Source organism: Papaver somniferum, chromosome 9 (assembly GCF_003573695.1).
Source record: "Papaver somniferum cultivar HN1 chromosome 9, ASM357369v1, whole genome shotgun sequence".
Taxonomy (NCBI): Eukaryota; Viridiplantae; Streptophyta; class Magnoliopsida; order Ranunculales; family Papaveraceae; genus Papaver; species Papaver somniferum.
The window spans coordinates 166,703,948-166,724,553 of NC_039366.1; the positions used below are offsets into that span (position 1 = coordinate 166,703,948).

Sequence of the window (20,606 nt, forward strand, 5' to 3'; positions counted from 1 at the left end):
AAACTGTTCACGAGCTGAATTCCAACAAGAACAAGCCTTGTAATCTATATTCCATGATACATATTCAACAAGAACGAGTCTTGTAAGTTTTTTACGGTTGAGATAATACTATATATGTTTAGATACATACAACCTGTGATATTTCAATTATAGAGATAAAACAATATAATTCAGAAAAAAAATAACACGAACACCAGAGATTGTTGTTGACGAGGAAAACTACAATCTTGTAGAAAATCCCAGGACCTAGTCCAGATTGAACACTCACCGATTTAAGCTATTACACCAACTACCTACTACCAGATTTCGGACTAGATGTAATACCTGCTTCAGCTGTATTCGTGCACCCCTATAACTCCTAGCAGAACACCAATTCTCTTTAGGAATTCCTCTTGTAAACCTTATAGCAAAACCCCAATTCTCTTTAGAAGATGCTCTTAAAAATCCTTTAGTAGAAAGTTAATTCTCTTTAGAAAATACTTCTCAACAATTAGGGTTTACGGTTCCGTAACCCAATTGATCCTTCTCACAAGATCACCTAGAAAATCTAAAGATATTTTGATCTATCAAAACTAAGGTTTATGAAAAACACCTGGGAACAAGTTCCGTAATTATGAAAGAAGATAACTTCCATGTGCTTCCCCATGTAAAGTCTCTTGAAATATTACTCTTGTTCGTGAAGAACAAAGATATGGAAAACAACCTTATGCAACACACACACAATTTTTCAAGGGAGAAATTGTGTGGTTACATGAAACCCTTATTTGTAGTGAATGATCAAGTTTAAAGTAAATAACCTCGCTTAGAATTGGGCTTTTAACTAATTCCACATTGAGACAACCATGAGGTTTTCGTACTCTGAGGTGTTCAAAAAATCGAAATGGGCAAAGTCTCACTTTATTTCTTCTTTTTTAAATGTTTTTCTTGAGATAACATACTGATTTCTGGTCAATTTTCTTTTAGTATAAGTGATATGATTTGATAAGAGTTTGAAGTAGTATATAATACTAGATAAAAGCTGAGACGGTGTGAGTTGAAAGTGTGGATGATGTGTCGTATACATAGGATATAAAATAGTAGCCGTTGGCGTACATCTAATAAACCTTTTGATTATTATACCACAATGACTTAAGATTTGGATATGCACGTGGTCTTTTTAATTACTGGATTTGGTTCCTCCTATCGGAATTGTCGTAGCATTTATATCAGCTACCTTCTTAAGGAGTCTAATTCGTTGGTAAAAGAGATAATATCGTTGATGTCACAATTATATTCTTTTAATTGTCATGAACAATATTTATATCAACTACCCTCATAACAATCTAATTTGTCGATTAAAAAAATTACAACAGGTATTGTAATTATTAAGTTTTCTAACCGTCACTTCGAAATTGCTTTGTGTACGTTATCTAAAGAACAAACGTGTGAGATATTCTAAAGAAATTATCTTGGTAATATCATAATTATGTTCTTTCAATTGTCATACCTTTTCTTTCCGACTACTTCAACGGTCATATCTGTATACAACATTCATATCTTCAAATTTTTACCCGTTAAAAAGAATATACAAATGATGTTATAATCATGTTACTTCAACTGTCACTTCGAAATTACTTTGAGTAAATTAACGAAACATTATTTGCCATATTAATATCAACAACCACCTTAAGAAAACAGGTTCAGTTTATCCGATACCTACATTATACATACTATCATCATATATATATATATATCTCCTTAGTCCTTACTCACTTCAAGGAGTAAAAAACTTTTATTCCAAGATGAGTTGAATGCGAGTCAGCCACTCAGCTATATTTTTGGAAAGCAATTTGAAACGCACAATGCAGATATGGACATGGATGTTTTTAATGCCCGAGCTTCTGATTGAGTCGATATCTACGTCCATCAGTAAATCAGTCGGCATTTCTGATTATAATCCTAGGATCTAACGTTTCAGCGGGACCTACGAAGGGTGTAAATGACCTCGTACCCATTAAAAAAATTAATTAGTTACATAATCATGATTTTATTCTAAATATTTACGATTCCAAAGTAATTAAAACTCCCAGCTATTTCTTATCTCGCCTCCGTATAACAAACATTACCCAAACTACCCTTAATCGAAGCCAGAGACTTAAACCTCTTGACGAAGTGTTTTTTCTTTTTTGGTGGTGACTCGTTACAGAAAGAGAGACCGTTCCTCCTCTCTAGTACTAGTATAAAATTCTCTCATTCTCTTATTCTTCCGTCTTCTTCTTCTTGTTGGTTTCTCAGATTCATCGATCGAGACTAGTCCAGATACTATCATCATCATCATCATTCATGACTATGATGACTCCTCCACCATTAGATGTACGTTTACCAATTCACTATCTCTAATCTTGTTTCTGGAGCTCCAACCTAGAACTGCTATTTATTTAATCCGTTATCATTTTAGTTATATTTTATGTTGTTGTGTTAATCACTGTTTGTTTAGTTATTGTTTGATCGTTTTCTAGGGTTTGTTATGTTTATATTTATGATTTTGAAATAGAGGTTAATGGATAGAGTACAATTGGCAAGTGTGGAATTGTATTGTTTTGACTTTTAGGGTTTTGATTTCAACACTTAAAATTGTTTATTAACTGGATCCGAACTTTGATTGGGTGTAGCAGCAAGAAGATGAGGAGATGTTGGTTCCACATTCAGATTTTGTTGATGGTGCTCAACCTATGGAAGAAGGTAATTACTGTTGTCCTTTTGGGTTTTGAATTGTTGCTTTCACAAGTGTTTGATTCTAAAATTTTATGTATTCAGTTATATTAGGTTTTAAGTAAAGACTGCATTGTTAGGGCTTTGAAATTATTATTTTTTCTTGTAACTTAGGAGTAACAGCAGTGCAACCGGAAACTGTTAGTACCGTGGAGAATCAGCAAATTGAGGATCCTCCAACTTCGAGATTTACATGGACAATTGAGAGTTTTTCTAGGTTGAATGTAAAGAAACACTACTCTGATGTATTTGTAGTGGGTGGTTTTAAATGGTACGGTGATCTATATCTCTTTTGTTTATATTTTCATTTTGAACTTTATACCTGATGGATCATTATGTATCATTTAATAAATTGATGACATTACTTTGAATAGGCGGGTACTGATTTTTCCCAAGGGAAACAATGTCGACCAATTGTCAATGTACCTAGATGTTGCAGATTCACAGAACTTGCCTTATGGATGGAGTAGATATGCTCAATTCAGTTTGGCTGTGGTGAATCAATCACAGAATAAGTTTACTGTTAGAAAAGGTACCTTTGTATAATGCCATTCTGTATTGCTTTGCTGTCCGTTGTTGGAAATTACCGTGTTCGCCCGTTCTCTTAAGACAGTTTGCCAAATTGTATATGGTCACATTTTTAATAGGGCACTTTCTCAATTATGCTCACAGTGTTTTGAATTTTAACAACCTTTATACTCCTGGGTCACAAATTCACCCACTTGTAGGGACAATTAGCCCTTATTTTCAGTTTTTGAAATGACATGATTTATGAATAATATATTTTTAAGTTTGATTGCAATTCCAATATCCTTGCACCTCTGCAGACACGCAACATCAGTTCAATGCACGAGAGAGTGATTGGGGCTTCACGTCCTTTATGCCTTTAAGTGAACTCTACGATCCTAGCAGAGGATTTCTTGCCAATGATACAGTAATCATTGAAGCCGAGGTTATTGTTCGTAAGGTTGTGGATTATTGGAGTTATGATTCAAAGAAAGAAACAGGCTTTGTTGGTCTTAAGAATCAGGGTGCAACATGTTACATGAACTCTCTACTGCAAACTCTTTATCATATCCCTTACTTCAGAAAGGTCAGATTTTCATCTGGAATCTCATTCTGACTCATTATAACTTGTTTTGATCAAACTATAATTGTGGGATTGGGTATTACAGGCCGTATACCATATGCCAACAACTGAGAATGATATGCCATCTGGAAGCATTCCTCTGGCTCTGCAGAGCCTATTTTACAAGCTTCAATACAGTGACAACAGTGTTGCAACTAAAGAGCTGACAAAATCTTTTGGATGGGACACGTATGATTCTTTCATGCAGCATGATGTGCAAGAACTCAATAGGGTTCTTTCTGAAAAGCTCGAGGATAAAATGAAAGTAAGCACTTTCAGCCGATCTTTTAACAAAATTACAAAGTACTTTGACAACCTAGAGATGAATTTTGTTGGTCTGTCTGACATCAGGCACTGATTTCAGTTTGATCTCTGTCTTTTTGGTTAGGGGACTGTTGTAGAGGGCACTATCCAGCAATTGTTTGAAGGACACCATATGAACTATATTGAGTGCATCAATGTGGACTACAAATCTACGAGAAAGGAGTCATTTTATGGTATTAATAACTGTTCCAATTTTTGTGTGTTTGGCTAATGAGTTACCAGTGTTATTATAGTCTAAACTTGTTGTGCACATGGTAGACCTTCAGCTCGATGTTAAAGGATGTCGAGATGTCTATGCTTCTTTTGACAAATATGTGGAAGTGGAACGTCTTGAAGGTGATAACAAGTATCATGCTGAGCAACATGGATTGCAGGTTAGTTGTAAATTTCCTACTGCTGCAGGATATTTTGTAGAAGAAATTAAATATTGGGAACAATAAACGGGGAACTATGTGTAAAACTTGCACTTTTTTACAGTGGGATTTAATGAAGGTTTTTGACCTGTGTTTGTTTCAGGATGCTAAGAAAGGTGTCCTCTTTATTGACTTTCCTCCTGTTCTCCAGCTTCAGCTGAAGCGGTTTGAGTATGATTTCATGAGGGACACTATGGTAAAGGTCAGTGTATAGTTTCGACTTGTCTCCCTTTTCCATGTCCGAGTTTCATGAATCAGTATGTTTTCTCCCCATGTAGCTTTACCGAGCTCTTATCTTTGTTTCTGGAAGGAGTATATGTCTTGAATGTTCATACTGCTTTGCAGATTAATGACCGTTATGAGTTTCCATTGCAACTTGACCTTGATAGAGAGAATGGCAAGTATTTATCGCCAGATGCAGATAGAGGAGTTCGCAACCTTTACACACTTCACAGGTATGCTAACTGTTAAATTTAAGGGACATGAGTAAAAAATCCGTCCTTACTGTAAAATATATGACATCTGGTAGATTGAGTAGAGTAGGGATGTGTTCCAGTAGTTGTTTATATTATCTGGGTTTCAACATCCCTATGGATGCAAATTGAGAGATTAATTTCTTACCCACTTTGGTCTATTTGCAGTGTCTTGGTTCATAGTGGCGGAGTGCATGGTGGACATTACTACGCTTTTATTCGGCCAACCCTCTCTGATCAATGGTAAAGTTAATGGATTTTCCATGTTGCCTCACATACTTCCCTGTCAAGGTTTTGACTTGGCTAATTCTTTGTTTGATGTAGCATCAAATCATTTTAGATCCCTTTTTAAAATCTCTAAATTTAGTGGGTGCTTGATGTTTCTAGGTTTAAATTTGATGATGAGCGGGTTACGAAAGAAGATATGAAGAGAGCACTTGAAGAACAGTATGGTGGGGAGGAAGAGGTGATTTCAATCATCATTTTTATTGCTCTGTAGCATCACACCTACACCAACATTCAATTTAGACATTAATCTTTTGAATTTGCAATCTATGTCCAACAGTTGCCAAATGCAGGCTTCAATAACACTCCGTTTAAGTTCACAAAATATTCAAATGCATACATGCTTGTGTATATACGTGATAGTGATAAGGATAAGATTATTTGCAATGTGGATGAGAAGGACATTGCTGAACACCTTAGGGTAAGATCCAATCTACCCGCCGCCTATTTATTTCATATATAAGATGTTGTACTGTGACGGCAATTTCTGATCAATGCCATTATACAGGTAAGATTAAAGAAAGAACAGGAAGAAAAGGAGCACAAGAAAAAGGAAAAAGCAGAGGCACACCTTTATACTATTATAAAGGTCTTTCTTCTCGACACACATTCTTGGGATTTTTTTTTCTGTTTTAATGAAAGTTCTGTCTTTAAGAACAATTCTTTGATGCTTCTAGGTTGCGAGGAATGAGGATCTCACGGAACAGATTGGCAGGGATATCTATTTTGATCTTGTGGATCATGATAAAGGTCGCAGCTTTCGCATTCAAAAGCAGATGCCTTTTAATGTTTTCAAGGTATGACCTATAAATAGGTGTTGTTGACGTACTCTCTTTTTAGTGGGATTGTCACGCTGTAATCTTGTTAGATGGATGCTCAACGTGATATATAATGTTGAATGATCGACTTGCACTTTCGAAACTCAACTCGCTCACTATGTATTTTGTAGTTTATTATGGCCAAGCCCTAAATTTTGTCCATTCTTGATGATGTCTGCAGGAAGAGGTGGCCAAAAAGTTTGGTATACCAGTAGAGTGCCAGCGCTTTTGGCTGTGGGCAAAGCGGCAGAACCACACATATCGTCCAAATCGACCACTGACACATCAAGAGGAAACTCAGTCGGTAAATACCTTTTCGCTGTCTGGCTTTTGTAAAACATCTTTATATGATATTTCCTCATCTAGTCAGTTGAATTTCCTGTAATTTATATGAAATTAGAACTTTGATGCATCGTAACTAAAGTCACACAATCAAGATTGTGATGCTCCATGAGAAGTTACTACTGGAGTACCGGGTGCATCTTTGGTATCATGATTATGAATGTCTATATCTTAGGAAGAGCTTAGGCATGCGAATTTCTTATAAATCCTCAATTTTCATCTGATAGCTCAATGATATACTTTAGGTACTAGTTATGTTCCACATGGTTATCCTGGCAGTATGATGTGAATACTCTGCAATTTTTTGTTTCTCTTGTTATTACTTGCATGGACTTGGGGATGACAGAATCAGTCCTAGTGGGTGCATCTCTTCTGGTTTCATTTTTGGTCCTTAACGTCTAATTTATTTCACCTTTTTGAGTTACTGAGAATTTTAAACATGTATTTTTAATATTGAGAGTATCAAAAACTTCTATAAAGTATGCAACATTTTTGTGTTTTAGGTTGGACACCTGAGGGAGGTTTCAAATAAAGCTCACAACGCAGAGTTGAAGTTATTCTTGGAAGTGGAGGTTGGACTGGTAAGTGTTGTTCTACACTTGTAGGTTTAACTATTATATGATGGCTGGGCACTGGTACTTATATGACGTTCATGCAGGATCTACGTCCTATTCCTCCACCTGAGAAAACGAAAGACGATATTTTGATTTTCTTCAAGCTTTATGACTCAGAGAAAGAAGCACTCAGGTATTCTTAGTCTCCCTTTATCCAAGTTTTGCTCATGTAAGAGAATTATAGGTTTTGATTTATTTCCTTGAAAATAATCAGGTTTGTAGGGAGGTTATTTGTGAAAGGCAGTGGCAAGCCCTTGGAGATACTGTCTAAGCTAAATGAAATGGCTGGGTTTGCTCCAAGTGAAGAAATTGAACTTTATGAGGTTGATCATCCATCTAAATTTTTTATTGTATGATCAGATCATCATTTTCTTTAGGCATCCCTCTTTGCCTTGTCTCACCAACAGCTACTAATAGTTGGTTATTTGCTAATAAAGTTAGCTAATTTTGATTTTCTTGATGTTTAGGAAATAAAGTTCGATCCTAGTGTTATGTGTGAACACATTGACAAGAAACTCACTTTCCGAACTAGCCAGGTATGTAGGTAAATTTTGATATTTTTTAGTTTTAGTCTTTTTGATTTTGTGATGATTGACCTTGAGATAACATTTCTTTGCAGCTCGAAGATGGTGATATTATATGTTTTCAGAAATCTCCTTCTACTGAACCTGAACAACGGCATCGTTATCCTGATGTACCTTCATTTTTGGAGTATGTTCACAATCGGCAGGTATGGTTCTGAATGGACGAATTGCTGTCATATATCAGTATTATGTAATTCAGATTTAGCTGATACCTCTCCATCCTTTTGTTACAGGTTGTTCATTTCCGTTCGTTGGAGAAACCTAAGGAGGATGATTTCTGTCTTGAGCTGTATGTTGTTTTTACCTTTTTCTTTTGTCTCCCTTTATGCTTTGCGAATTTTTATACCCCTTCTCCGTTTAACTTTTGAAGGTCAAAAATATTCTCCTATGATGAAGTCGTTGAAAAAGTTGCACAACAACTTGGTTTGGAGGATCCATCCAAAATCAGGCTCACATCACACAACTGTTACTCTCAGCAACCTAAACCCCAACCTATCAAGTATAGGGGAGTTGACCGTTTGTCAGATATGTTGGTTCACTACAATCAGGTAGTTCTCCTAGATCTTGCTTGCATAACCATGTTGCACTGCTTTTGTTTTTGCTGGAAACAGTGTGCCCTTTGAATAGTAATTTGTGTGTAAAGTTTGTTGATGGATATCTTCTTTTCCAGACTTCCGATATATTGTATTATGAAGTATTGGACATTCCTTTACCAGAATTGCAAGGCTTAAAAACTTTGAAGGTTGCTTTTCATCATGCAACAAAGGAAGAAGTGAGTATACAGATTGTTGGACTAAAATATAATTTTTGTAAGACGCGCTTTTGAACTCTTAATTGAGTCTGTGTTTCCTTTTCATAAAATTTTAGGCAGTAATTCACTGTATTAGATTGCCGAAGCAAAGCACTGTTGGAGATGTCATTAATGACCTGAAAACAAAGGTAACATGTTGTTGCATTCCTGTTTCTACTTCTTTCGAAAATACCTTACATTTGAGAATCTTATTGTCATTTTCTCTACAACTTGAGCGTGTTTCTGCTTCTAGCTGGAATGCGTTATGGTTTTCTCTGTACTGGGGGCTCATGGGGTTTTCCCTTTTTTACTTGAATTTCTACTGGCTATGGATACTCTCAACTTCCCAACTAACTTTTGCACCCATGAAACAGGTCGAATTGTCCCATCCCGGTGCAGAGCTCAGGTTGCTTGAAGTATTCTATCATAAGATCTACAAGGTAAATGCATTTTGGCTGTTTTGAAAGTTCAATTGGCAGAGAATTTTATGTTAGGATCTATTAATAGTTGGAGTAAGCTCAATATTAAAGTCCAGTGTCAAGGAAAGCAGATTGGGTACCAGGGTGGAGCGGGTGATGGATCCAACAATCGAGCTATTTGGTTTACTAACTCAATCTGCTAGGGATACTCTTAAATGGATTCTACATTTACTCGTTGTTCGATTACACCCTCGTTCATTGTTCTCAAGCCCATTACTTGTCTGTTCCTTCTCTGCAGATTTTCCCACTTAATGAAAAGATCGAAAATATTAATGATCAATACTGGACATTACGTGCGGAGGAGGCAAGTTTCGATGGTTTTGTTTCGCTTAATTATTTATGCTCACGAAATATATTTTCTTTTGGTGGTATGGGAAGATGTACTAGTATACCAATTGTTCTTGTTCCTTGTTTCAGATTCCAGAGGAAGAGAAAAACCTTGGGCCTAATGATCGCCTGATTCATGTTTACCATTTTACGAAAGATACAACTCAAATGGTATATAAATACAATTGTAAATATCTCATGTGTCGTCTTCTAGGGATTACATATTGTAAGACTTCATATTCATATACTTCCACTAACTGTTGTGATTTTATATCAAACCCTTTTGAATTTACAGCAGGTCCAAAATTTTGGCGAACCATTTTTCTTGCTCATCCATGAAGGAGAGACTTTAGCTGATGTTAAAGGTCGCATACAAAAGAAACTGCAGGTGCCAGACGAGGAGTTCGCCAAGGTATTTCCTTCCTCTAATTCTCATGCCTTTGTCAGGTCCAGTGTTGTATTCAGGCAAGTTATTCTGGAATTGTATGATGAGATTTCATTTTCTTTCTTCCAGTGGAGATTTGCGTTTTTGTCGTTGGGAAGGCCTGACTACCTCGAGGACAGTGATGTTGTATCCAGTCGTTTTCAGGTATGTTTGTATCATAACTTTTGCAATTGTATTTTGTCTAATTGTTTTAGAATTCAATGGCTTAAGTAGCTTTTTCTTCTTCCTACGTCCAATTTTTGTCTAACTTTTGTGCCTTCAGAAAAGGGATATTTATGGAGCTTGGGAGCAATATTTAGGGTTAGAACACTCGGATAGTGCTCCAAAAAGGGCGTATGCAGCCAACCAGGTAGATATACTACCACCTTAGTATTTGAGATGTCACTTCTCTTTTAAACTGTATGGTTGTTATGTGGTGGTTAATGCTTGTTTTTCGTATGAAAGTTAACTTTTCAAAGCTTCTTTGATATTTTTTGTTTACGCAAATGTTCAAACCTAGAAATATTGAGCTTCTTTGACATTTTTTGTTGTTGCAGAACCGCCATACATACGAGAAGCCTGTAAAAATTTACAATTAGAGAAAGAGCCGAGGAACCCCCACCATATTAGCATCTCCTGAGATACTCGGTAGCATGAGATTTGTTTGATGCGGGTACTGAAGGAAAGATACAAGTGAATACCAACAACCTCCTAAAGGGGAAAAAAAGGATGGTTAAATCTAGCAGTACGATGATAGTATAGGTCATTTGTTATTGGCGCTCGTTATATCTTCCAGTGAGACGGTGTTGGGGGTTGTGGTATTTGTCGATTGTGTTGGGCTTTATTATAACTCTTCTTTGTGGATGCAGTTGTGGTTGGTGGAGTTTGAGGACTCAGTACAGGCATTGTGTTTCGTCTATCCATGATGACAACAACCCCATCCTGATCTTGTTTTCTTCTCTTTTTCTCATGAAAAATCCCGTTGTCGTAGGAACATGTAGTTGCTCCATTTTCTTATAAAGCACCCATTCAAGGCTGATTTTCCAATGGGGTTAAATTCATTAAGTGTAATTTTTTTCTAAGTGTGAACCATCCTTGCTGGGAAGGAAGAAAAACAAGTGAAAAGGCAAGAAAATCAGCCTCTGTCGACCTCAATTAGTTCCATAGATGAGGGTGTACATAGGGATTAATATAAAAGAAAAGAAAGTTCAAATACCATAACAGTTGCTGGATGTAAATTAAAATTTTCCTATTAATGCAACATTGTTGAGTTCCCGGAGACGTTCTCTCTTTTCCTTGTCCTATAATGTTGCCTTGTTTTTATTAAATTTTCTGAGTTTGGTGGTTGGGAGGGTGGCTTATTGACTCGTTTTGCGGGAAAGAATGAATTGAAGGTGCAACCAACATTTTCCGCAAGCTTCCAGAAGAGATACCATCATGATTTTCTGGATGCCAGAAATCAAAGTGTTTGTATTATTTTTTTTTGTGGTAAATTGACAAGCAAATTGAAGCTCCAATTGATGATTGAGTTGAGGGGCAAAGTAAGAAGGAAGAAGAATATAGAAACCCATTACAACTGAAACTCCATTAATTAATGCTCGATTATTTCTTCTTCTAAAACACCAATCTGTTGCAGTAGTAGACGAAGCTCTATATAAACCTGTTACAATTGAAACTCCATTAACTAATGCTCGATTATTTGCAGTCATGGATGAAGCTGTGGCAGATTTGGGAAAAAGGATTTCTATTAATCCCCAAAATTGTAGACTGAAGTATGGAAGCATGATAACTGCAAGGGTTGAGATGGATTTAACAACACATTTAAAAGAGGAGATTGGAGGAATCCAACAGCAAGTGGTATCATCATCGGGAGAGACAACCCTACAGTCTTTGTGACCAATATTGGACAGTAGCACATAATGAAAGAAAAGTGTGTAGAGGCTGCTGAATATTCGTATGTGCAAGGTTAACACTTGAAGAACTTGCTCAATACAAGAAGGAAGTTGAAGGTAATTCAGTCACTTGATTTAGTGGAACTGATAATATTTATCTAACAAAAAAGCGCTGACGTGGCAAGGGCCTTAGGGGAGATTTTTTAGGGTATTTTTCTTTTGAGTTTATCAATGGCAGGATGCCATGAATCTTCTTCCAGTTCTCTTACACTTCAATTCCGTTTGCAGAAGCATCAAATCCTGCTTTAGTTTTCAGAGGTTAACATAGGATTTAGGGATTTTCCACCGCTAAATCCATCTTTGAGGGTTAATAGTGATCCAAAACCTAATCTAATCTTTGTAGGTGTCCCTATACTTTAATCTAGCCTATAGGTCATCCCTTCCGTGAAGCGGGCATGGGTCGTGGTGGTTGGTTCTGATACCAAATGTTAGGATACCGATCCCGACTCGTCATAAATCCATGGATAGAACTCAACTCGAAAACCAATTGACTAGATGAGGGAATCCACAGACTTATAAACTGCCCAATTAAGCCCCATCTAACCAATATGGGACTAAGGTCACAATATATTGGTTGTTTCGGTAACAACAATATTGAAGCAAACCCATCAACCAAACTTTCTTATGATGAAGCTAAGGAGATTGATGGAGTCTCAACTGCTGTTTTCAATTCAGGTGAACTCAAATCTCACTTTGTGAATCTTATGTAGTAGGATATTTTTTGGGAAAGAAACTTCAATTCCCTTTTGTAAAAGAAAGTTTAATATCTCTGTGGAAATTAAAAGGGAATTTCTCCATGACTATTCATGGGGAGCAAGCTTTCTTGTTCAAATTTGCTCAAGAAGAAGACAAGATTAAAGTTTTAGAATTGGGTTCAGTATTCACTGCAAATAAACTCTTTGTTATCCGACCTTGGTCCATTTCATTAGAGAAAGACATTGGTGCTATTACCTCAGTCCCGGTATGGATGAATCTCATGCAGGTTCCTCTTTATCTCTGGAATCAATTAGGATTATCTAGGATTGCAAGCATTGTTGGCATTCCAATCATGACCGACACTCCAACAGCTCTGAAGACTAGGATGTCTTATGCCGGGATTTTGGTTGAAGTTGCAGCTGATTGCGCTTTCCCAACTAAATTTCCTATTTAAGTGGATACTGTAAAATTATAGTGAAGGCTGAGTATCCTTGGAAACCTGATGCTTGCTCTCACTGCAAGACTTGGACATTCAAGTGCTAAGTGTAGCTCAAAGGTAATGTCTTTGCTTCATTGTACATCTCCGGTTAATGCTGAAGATTTAGTCGCTCAAAGAAATACTGAGTTGATTGTTAATACAGGGGATAAAAATGAGATTACTCAAGACAGAATTGAGCAAATCCCTCTAGTGGATGAAGTTATCGAAAATGCTGGAAGGAAATTGTGTTTTGGAGAGGGTTCTTAAGCCTTCAGATGGAAATTGGTTAAACCCAAAAAAGAAGAAAGCTGGAAAAAAAGGTTCAGGAGCCTACAAAAGTTTTGAATACTTATAGCATTCTTGACTCTAACTTCCTTTTGAAAACTTAATCAATAAAGACAGTGTGATAGAAAAGATTCATTTGGACGAGAGTCTGATTTTGCAAGGAAATAAGAGTTTGGATGTTGATGTTGATAAAAATGGAAAAAAAGAAGAAGAGGCAATTGAAAGTAAGGTTCTTGGTGAGTGGGCTTCTTATAAAAGAAAGAAAGGCGCCGATAAAAAGAAAATAGGAAGCGCAATCACCTCGTCCGTTGATCCCGCATTTCCCCTGGTTTTGAATCCCATAACAGTTCTCATGGATTGGAAGAAGAAGAAGAGGTGGACATTCCGCTAGTTGGGGAAGATCCAAATATTAGCATCGCAAAGCCTTCTTCGTCAAAACCAATTATAGGAATTGGGAGGAAATCCAATGGTACAGGTACGAGTACTCTCTTAAGTTTAAAAAAGAAAAAAACTACCTAAACCTAAAGTGGATAACAAAGTCTCTGCAAATAAACTAGTGGATTTTGGTTTTTCATGGGGCTTAGAATTTCCGCCTTGAAAGACTAATCGTAAAGAAATGTTTAATGATCTCGCAAAAAATCACGATGATTTAGTCATAGAAGATGATAACGAGTATGCTAATTGTCAATAGGCAACGGTCTTAATTGTTTTGTCAATATGCGGTGGTCTTTGTTGTGGTTTGCAACTTTTTTTAACTTTGTTTTTATTTTGTTTCTTTTTCTGTTGGATTTTCGCTTTACGTCAGTTGTATTTCCACGCACACGGCTTGTGCGCCTTTTAATATATTCTCTTTGATCGATCAGAAAAAAAAAGAAGTTGAAGGTTTAGAGAATGATATGGAAGACAAGAGAACGAGGAAGAAGTTAACATGAAGAATGAACAATTTAGAGTTAACAGGAGATACAGAAACCACGAGGATACTCCCACAACAAGAATTTCCCTTGTTATTCTAGCCATTTTTTCAGCTAGATCAAAAGTTTTATTAAGATAAAAACACAATTACAAGTAATTTCATGGGGATGCTAAAGAGGAAAAAAAACTTCAACGAAAAATATCAAAGAAAAACCTAAAAACACCCCATACACAAACTTAAAAATAACTTCAACAAAACAAGAAAACATGCCTCCACCGTAGAATCCCAATGCTAGAGCTTTAGCCGAAATGGAGGAGACTTGTGTACTCTTTGTTTTAGCACTTCGGTGCTCTTCCTAGATACAGACCTATCTGTTATACCCGGAGTGCCTTCATAAGGAAAAGCTTCATTGGTGGCTAAAGTATTCTTCTTTTTTTCCCCATTGCATAACTCACTAATATTATCTTTCACATCAGTACTCGATCGGGTTACTTTTATTGCCATTTTTTCCCCTTTAGGAATGTCTGGAAAATCATACTTACCCTGAATCATCATCAAATGTGCTTCTTTATATAGCATTTTGCATCTCACTTTATATTTTTGCAGCTTGGCTCGCTGCGTATCATTTAAAGTCATGGACAAAACCACCCCATCTTCCTTTTCAACTTGCACCCTTATTGTATTCCAGCATTTGAGTGAACTAAAGGCATTATCGGTGGAATAGAAACGTCAACTTTGTCCTCCTCATCTTCACCAGTCTCATTAACAAACCCATCTATAACCTCACAGTCACTATCCTCATCTCCCCATCTGTATCTATTTTAAGTTTCCACGCCAACAAAATGATCATGCAAACTGGGAGCTTTTCTTCTTGTAATCTTTGGAGGAGTAATAAACTTGTTATCATCGGAAACTTTTCTGCCATCCAAATATAGCTGTATAAATTTAGCTAAATCCTCATCCATCTTTTCTTGTTGAAATTTAGCTTCCGCAATTTTTGGAGCTTCTTTTTTTGCTTCATATTTTAGCTTGCCTAGACTCAGTTAGAGCATTAACTGTAGCCTGTTGTTTTGCCAAGGCATTATCCGCAGCTGCATCCAATTTCTTTGCCTCTTTTTTAGATTTTTCAAATTCTTCAAAGGGAAACTCCTCTGCAAGAACTTGAACATCTGAACTTTTGTCTATATACTCATCTACAAAGGAAACAACTTCATCATGAGTAGCACTATGTTTGTTTACTCCCGACTCATCTGAGTCGTCTGGATCTGAGTCATCTGGATCTGAGTGAAATCACCTGACTCATCTGGATCTGACTCAATATGTTTGTTTTGAGTCAGATCTGACTCATCTGACTCAAAAAACGTGAGTCAGTGGTTTGGTCCTGTGAGTCAGGGGTATTTTGTTACCTGACTCAAACGGGTCCGAGTCAGGGGTTATGTCTGAGTCATAGGTCGAGTCAGATCTGACTTAAAATGCAAAACAAACGGTCTGACTGCTGACTCGGTCCGAGTCAGAGGTTGACTCAGATCCAGACGCCGAGTCAGCTGCAAACAAACAGGATGTAGTATTATCGATATTTGTCGCTGTATAACATCATCTACAAATGCAATAGCTTCATTTTGTTAATAACCATGTTATAGCCAATCACATAATGGACACAAATGACAATGTATTGATACCTATTGATGTGCATGGATGATGCGCATGTGAATGAAAAACAAGGGGTATATACAATACCAAAATAGTACTCTTCTGAGAAGCAAAATGACACTGCAAAAATGGTAATTTTTGCAACACTGAAATGACGAGGGTACCAAGCACACTACAATCTTTTTGATATCAACCTAATTAAGATACACCTTTTTTAATATAGATCAGACAAGTATTGTCAATGAGATTACTTTTCAATAAGGTGACATTGGATATATAGAATAGGTATAAGAACCGAACCTAACTATTATGATTAAACCCAAGTGTCGGATTAATGTACAATGAAATTACTTCATTATAAATAAAACAATAACTATAATGCGGAAAGTAAAGTAAAAACACACAACAAGATTTTGTTAACAAGGAAACCGCAAATGCAGAAAAACTCCGGGACCTAGTCCAGTTTTGAATACTCTCAGATTAAGCTGTTATACACTACCAACTTCATATAGTTGAGACCAAGTAAACTAATTCCAAGTTACTCAGTTCCTTCAGTATTCCTAGTCTATGCACGTAATACTTTTTGTACTATCTTAAGTTGCTTCACGGATTCACCCGCTTGTGAAGACATTTTGCACTAAACTTCTGTGGATCGTCTATGGAAACAATAAATGACTAATCCGTTCCTGTTACTAATCTATAAATCTTCTAGATCAACCAAGTTAATCAGAGATATAGTGGAGTTACAAAGGATCTTCCCTTTAATCAATATGAACTCCTGTGTATTGGTTTAAATCAACCAAGATTAAGATATCGAAATAATCAAACCTTAGTTCACAACCTATCAGATTTGGAATCTGAAGAGAACCATGAAATGATAGATCGTGGATCTATACAATAATTTATGAAAGTCTATCAAAGATAAACCAACTTTTTGGATCCAAGTCAATCAAGGTTTGCAGAAGTATAATCTCACATATCAAAATACCATTAAGAAAATCTTCTAGTTTTCAAATATTTAGTCTTTAATGTACATACACAAACAACTTGATCCCCTTGTGATTGATCACACTCAAAACAAAGTCTATTAACAATGGATGATCATAAATCCTATCTTCAGATATGAAATTGCTTAATTTTTGATCTAGTACGAGTGGCCTTATATCAGAAGAGAAGAATCACAGAATAAACAAACTAGGTGCAATCAAGATTCAACTTTACCATTAGTTAACCAAATCAATAATAGAAATAAATGATAATACGATTTAGTTTCCCACCAACGGTACTAATAAAAGCTTTTTGATCCCAAAGAAGTCTTTAAAAGAAGCACACATAAGAGATTTCATCTAATTAGATTACTTTCCTTTTTTTGAGAAAATATTACGACATTACTACTAATGGGATTTCCCCACACTAAACGTGGAGTACTTTGTGTTACGGGACAAATTTTAAGGAGAACAAACTTCACTATTTATAATGACCAAGGTAGTTTGGATATCAAGGGATTTCCAAAATCGAAAATGAAAATGCAGGGTTACCAAGTACACTACCAACTTTTTCGTTTTGATAGGAGTATGAACTTGTATATTACTTTTAACAATCAAAAGGGGAAAAGTAAAAAGCACATACACACAAGAATTTTGTTAACGAGGGAACGACAACTGCAAAAATACCTCGGGACCTCGTCCATATTTGAACACCATTGCATGTGCAATTTTCAATTGATCCAAAAATTAATTCACAAACAATAAATTGCTTAGAAATAATATTGTTAAGGACCGTTGAACATCTTTGCTAAAATCATATTTCGAGAGTTTTAACAAGACAAGCTTGACTTGAATCTTCTTCTTTGTAAATCTACTAGAAGTCGTAAGACATCATCTCAACAGATAGAATGGTAAGATAGTGAGTAAAATAGAACGTTCTCAACAAATAGAATGGTAAGATAGTGAGTAAAATAGAATGGTCTAATCTTCACATACATGATACAAAAGTTCTTCAAATGTCCTCGTCGATCTTCAGTCTTCAAGGGTGATGTCTGATATTCAACTACCAAATTCTAACCTAGTTCGAGACTTGACTTAGTAGACAGAAATCATGATATAGTTTTGATTAGCTAACTGATGTAATTTTTATAGTGGTAAATAAGATATCATTCCCTCGGAATTGATAAAATTTGTTTTAAAACTTAATAATAGAAAATATTAAAAATTAAGAAAATATACACAAAAGATCGTTACAATATCGAGAGATACTGACACTCAGGATTTCAATGTTTTTCATATTCAAAGTGGTTCAGAAATTAATCCTAGACAATAATAGCTCAACCAAAATAAATATCAACTCAATTTATTTTCCAAAGGTAGATATCATAAAATATTATTTGTATGTTATAAGCATGGCGCATCAAAAATCCCTAAGACTAAGCATGCTCCATCAAACAAAGTCACAAGTAATTAATAAAAATCCATGCAAAAAGTAATAAAATAACTAATTAAATTACCACAGGGATGAAATACAACTTCCTCCGTTGTCCCAGTGATGGGGTTTAGCTCTTCATGGTGAAAACACGCTCAAAATAATAATACATAGCTCAAAAGGTGTGTTTATTGAAGAAATTATATAACACAGGAATTTGTAACGCTGTAATAGTATTATAGATCCCACCTTACAAAGAATAGTTGTAGCAAGTTAATCTTCAGTTGTTGGAAACTGCAGCTGCAAACAATAGTTCTTGCGATAGCTGTGTTCTTGAAAACGATCTTCCTCGGTGTCATATGCAACCTCTTTCTTCTTCTTCTTCTACACCTGCTGCTGCAGAATCGCTCTATGAAGATTTTTGTTGCTCTCCAACTTCCCTTAATACTCGATAGTCCTCATGTCACTTCAACCACCTCTATTTATACACCACAGGTCAATAAATAGGGTAAATCTTCTTCGAACATATCCTATTTTCTTTCCTTGCAGGTTACGGATTCTCCTTTATTTGTTTACGCGCCTGCTCTTTTCTCGTAAAACCAATACCATGTTAACAAATTTACTTGCCTTTAAAGAAGATATTATTTCCAGATATTTCATGCCTGATATCAAAGATGAATCCCGAGAATTTTCCCTCTTTAATTTCTCTGTGTTATCCCTTCAGGCGTCTTCCCTGACTTTCTTAAACTCTTCCAAAGTTGATATACATGAAAGTAGGCAGAATATCCTCCCCTATTGTTCACGTAACTCCCATAATTAATCCATAGAAAACCCGAGAAAAATGCATGCCCCTGTTTTCTCCAATTCCACATAACTTTCCCTATTTCTCGAAACTAAAATCATTATCATCCCCGTTTTAGTGTAACAGGGCGAACCAATCCATTTCCGTCAAAAAGTTCACTTAAAATTCTACCAACTCTGACCCAGGAAGACACGCAACGACTAGATTGTTTTCCCGGCAAAATAAATTTTCAATTGGTGAAGAAAGGGGGTACCCCTATCCATTTAGCGCCTTCCTTTATCAACAGGTGTGCCTTTAACAAATAGTGTGGGTTCCCTTAGTAATTTATGGGGTGCCTTTATCAATTTATTCGGGGTGTCTTCAACATATTTCCGGAGTGCCTTTGATGCATCTTCTGGGTTCCCTCGGTAATTTTCTCTCGGGGGTGCAAACACCACTTTTCGAACCAATTTTGCCGCAAAAGCTTATTTCTCCCAAAACACCTACAAATACATAAATAACCAATAAAGTACAAAATTGAGCACTAAAAATACACGTAATTGAGATCAAATAAAACACAAAATTGTGTTCATTAAATACCCCCAAACTTATTATTTGCTAGTCCTCGAGCAAATCAAATTTACAAGATAAAATCCTAACTCACTGTCGCAGGCATCAGGATTGCACTTAGCGTGTGCAACAAGCCTTTAAAACCCTAGGTGGCCAGGGGCCGAGTTGTAGTCTTGGGAGGGTTTACAAGAGGTGAACCCACAAAACCTTTACTCCAGATCCTATCTATCTACGCATAACCTTGGAACGAAACTAAAGAATCTCCTTGGTTAGCATACTCTCATTGGCTATAGGAGAAAGTACCCTGATGTGAGTGACAAAGCTCTACTCATATTGTCACATCCATGCTCGGAATTAAAAAAATCATATGGATCGATTAATAAGATGGATATAGAAAAAAACGTAGATGGTTTTTAGATGTTGACTAACGTGAACGGTGTATCCCATATCCGTCTGAAAGCCACTGCCAAGATGAACCTATCTTAATGGATTGAGATATTGGTCTGAACTAATATCAACATAACTGGTATATACAAGAGAACCAGTGGTCGATAATCCTAATTATAGATCAACTCAACTGGCATATACAAGGGATCCAGCGGTCGATTTATTCATTGAACATTAACAAACAATTTTTTTAAGAACTAACAACATGATTAGATCTTGCGGATCCAAGCGCATGCTTCTTGTCAGCAGATAACATGGTAATTCCCGTGGATCCTGCATTCCACGCTTGTTTAGGGACGGAGACAGGGAGAACCCACACATATTGTTATCCAATTGTTTATTTTTATTTTTATTTTCTGATTAGCCTAGTTGGCATGGTATGGTCTTAGATAACAAAAACATTGCTATCCAAGTGTTAATTTCATTTTTTTTGTAACTCAGTCACTCTATATCATCCCAGCAGTGGTAACAGTTCGATGCGTGTGCCCCACCAAAACACTTAGAGAAACAAATAAGTTTTCAAAAATAAATAAAATAAAAACAGAAAGTAATAAGGACTCAACGAGATATGGCGAAACTACCATGTTATTTCTAACACTTGAGTTGTATGCTTTTATTGAATATACTCTATTGTTGGGTTCCTCAACTTCTACAACCAAGATG

General features: G+C 36.2%; 1 protein-coding gene across 3 annotated transcripts; it reads left to right on the top strand.

Annotated features, from left to right (window-relative positions):
* The first annotated feature begins 2,159 nt into the window (after positions 1 to 2,159).
* LOC113314054 (ubiquitin carboxyl-terminal hydrolase 12-like) lies at positions 2,160 to 11,034 on the top strand. Of its 3 annotated transcripts, none has more exons than XM_026562833.1 (32): positions 2,160 to 2,352; positions 2,652 to 2,721; positions 2,866 to 3,022; positions 3,126 to 3,283; positions 3,579 to 3,844; positions 3,927 to 4,145; positions 4,269 to 4,377; positions 4,463 to 4,578; positions 4,721 to 4,819; positions 4,963 to 5,072; positions 5,259 to 5,333; positions 5,478 to 5,556; positions 5,656 to 5,796; positions 5,884 to 5,964; positions 6,053 to 6,172; positions 6,375 to 6,497; positions 7,039 to 7,116; positions 7,194 to 7,282; positions 7,364 to 7,472; positions 7,617 to 7,685; positions 7,769 to 7,879; positions 7,967 to 8,022; positions 8,104 to 8,281; positions 8,404 to 8,505; positions 8,601 to 8,672; positions 8,898 to 8,963; positions 9,241 to 9,306; positions 9,420 to 9,500; positions 9,625 to 9,741; positions 9,844 to 9,918; positions 10,037 to 10,123; positions 10,311 to 11,034. In XM_026562833.1, the coding sequence occupies exons 1-32, from the start codon at positions 2,323 to 2,325 to the stop codon at positions 10,350 to 10,352; spliced, it is 3,351 nt and encodes a 1,116-aa protein (XP_026418618.1). In that variant the 5' UTR covers positions 2,160 to 2,322; the 3' UTR covers positions 10,353 to 11,034. The 3 variants fall into 3 exon arrangements, with proteins under 3 accessions (XP_026418618.1, XP_026418616.1, XP_026418617.1); XM_026562831.1 differs by having other exon boundaries at positions 2,875 to 3,022; XM_026562832.1 differs by having other exon boundaries at positions 2,655 to 2,721; positions 2,875 to 3,022.
* The last annotated feature ends 9,572 nt before the right edge of the window (positions 11,035 to 20,606 follow it).

Excerpts from the sequence above, each read along its gene's own strand:
- LOC113314054 (XM_026562833.1), top strand. The coding sequence starts at position 2,323 with ATGACTATGATGACTCCTCCACCATTAGAT. Across the intron at positions 4,146-4,268 it reads AGCTCGAGGATAAAATGAAA|GGGACTGTTGTAGAGGGCAC; the intron begins GTAAGCACTTTC and ends CTTTTTGGTTAG. Across the intron at positions 6,498-7,038 it reads ATCAAGAGGAAACTCAGTCG|GTTGGACACCTGAGGGAGGT; the intron begins GTAAATACCTTT and ends TTTGTGTTTTAG.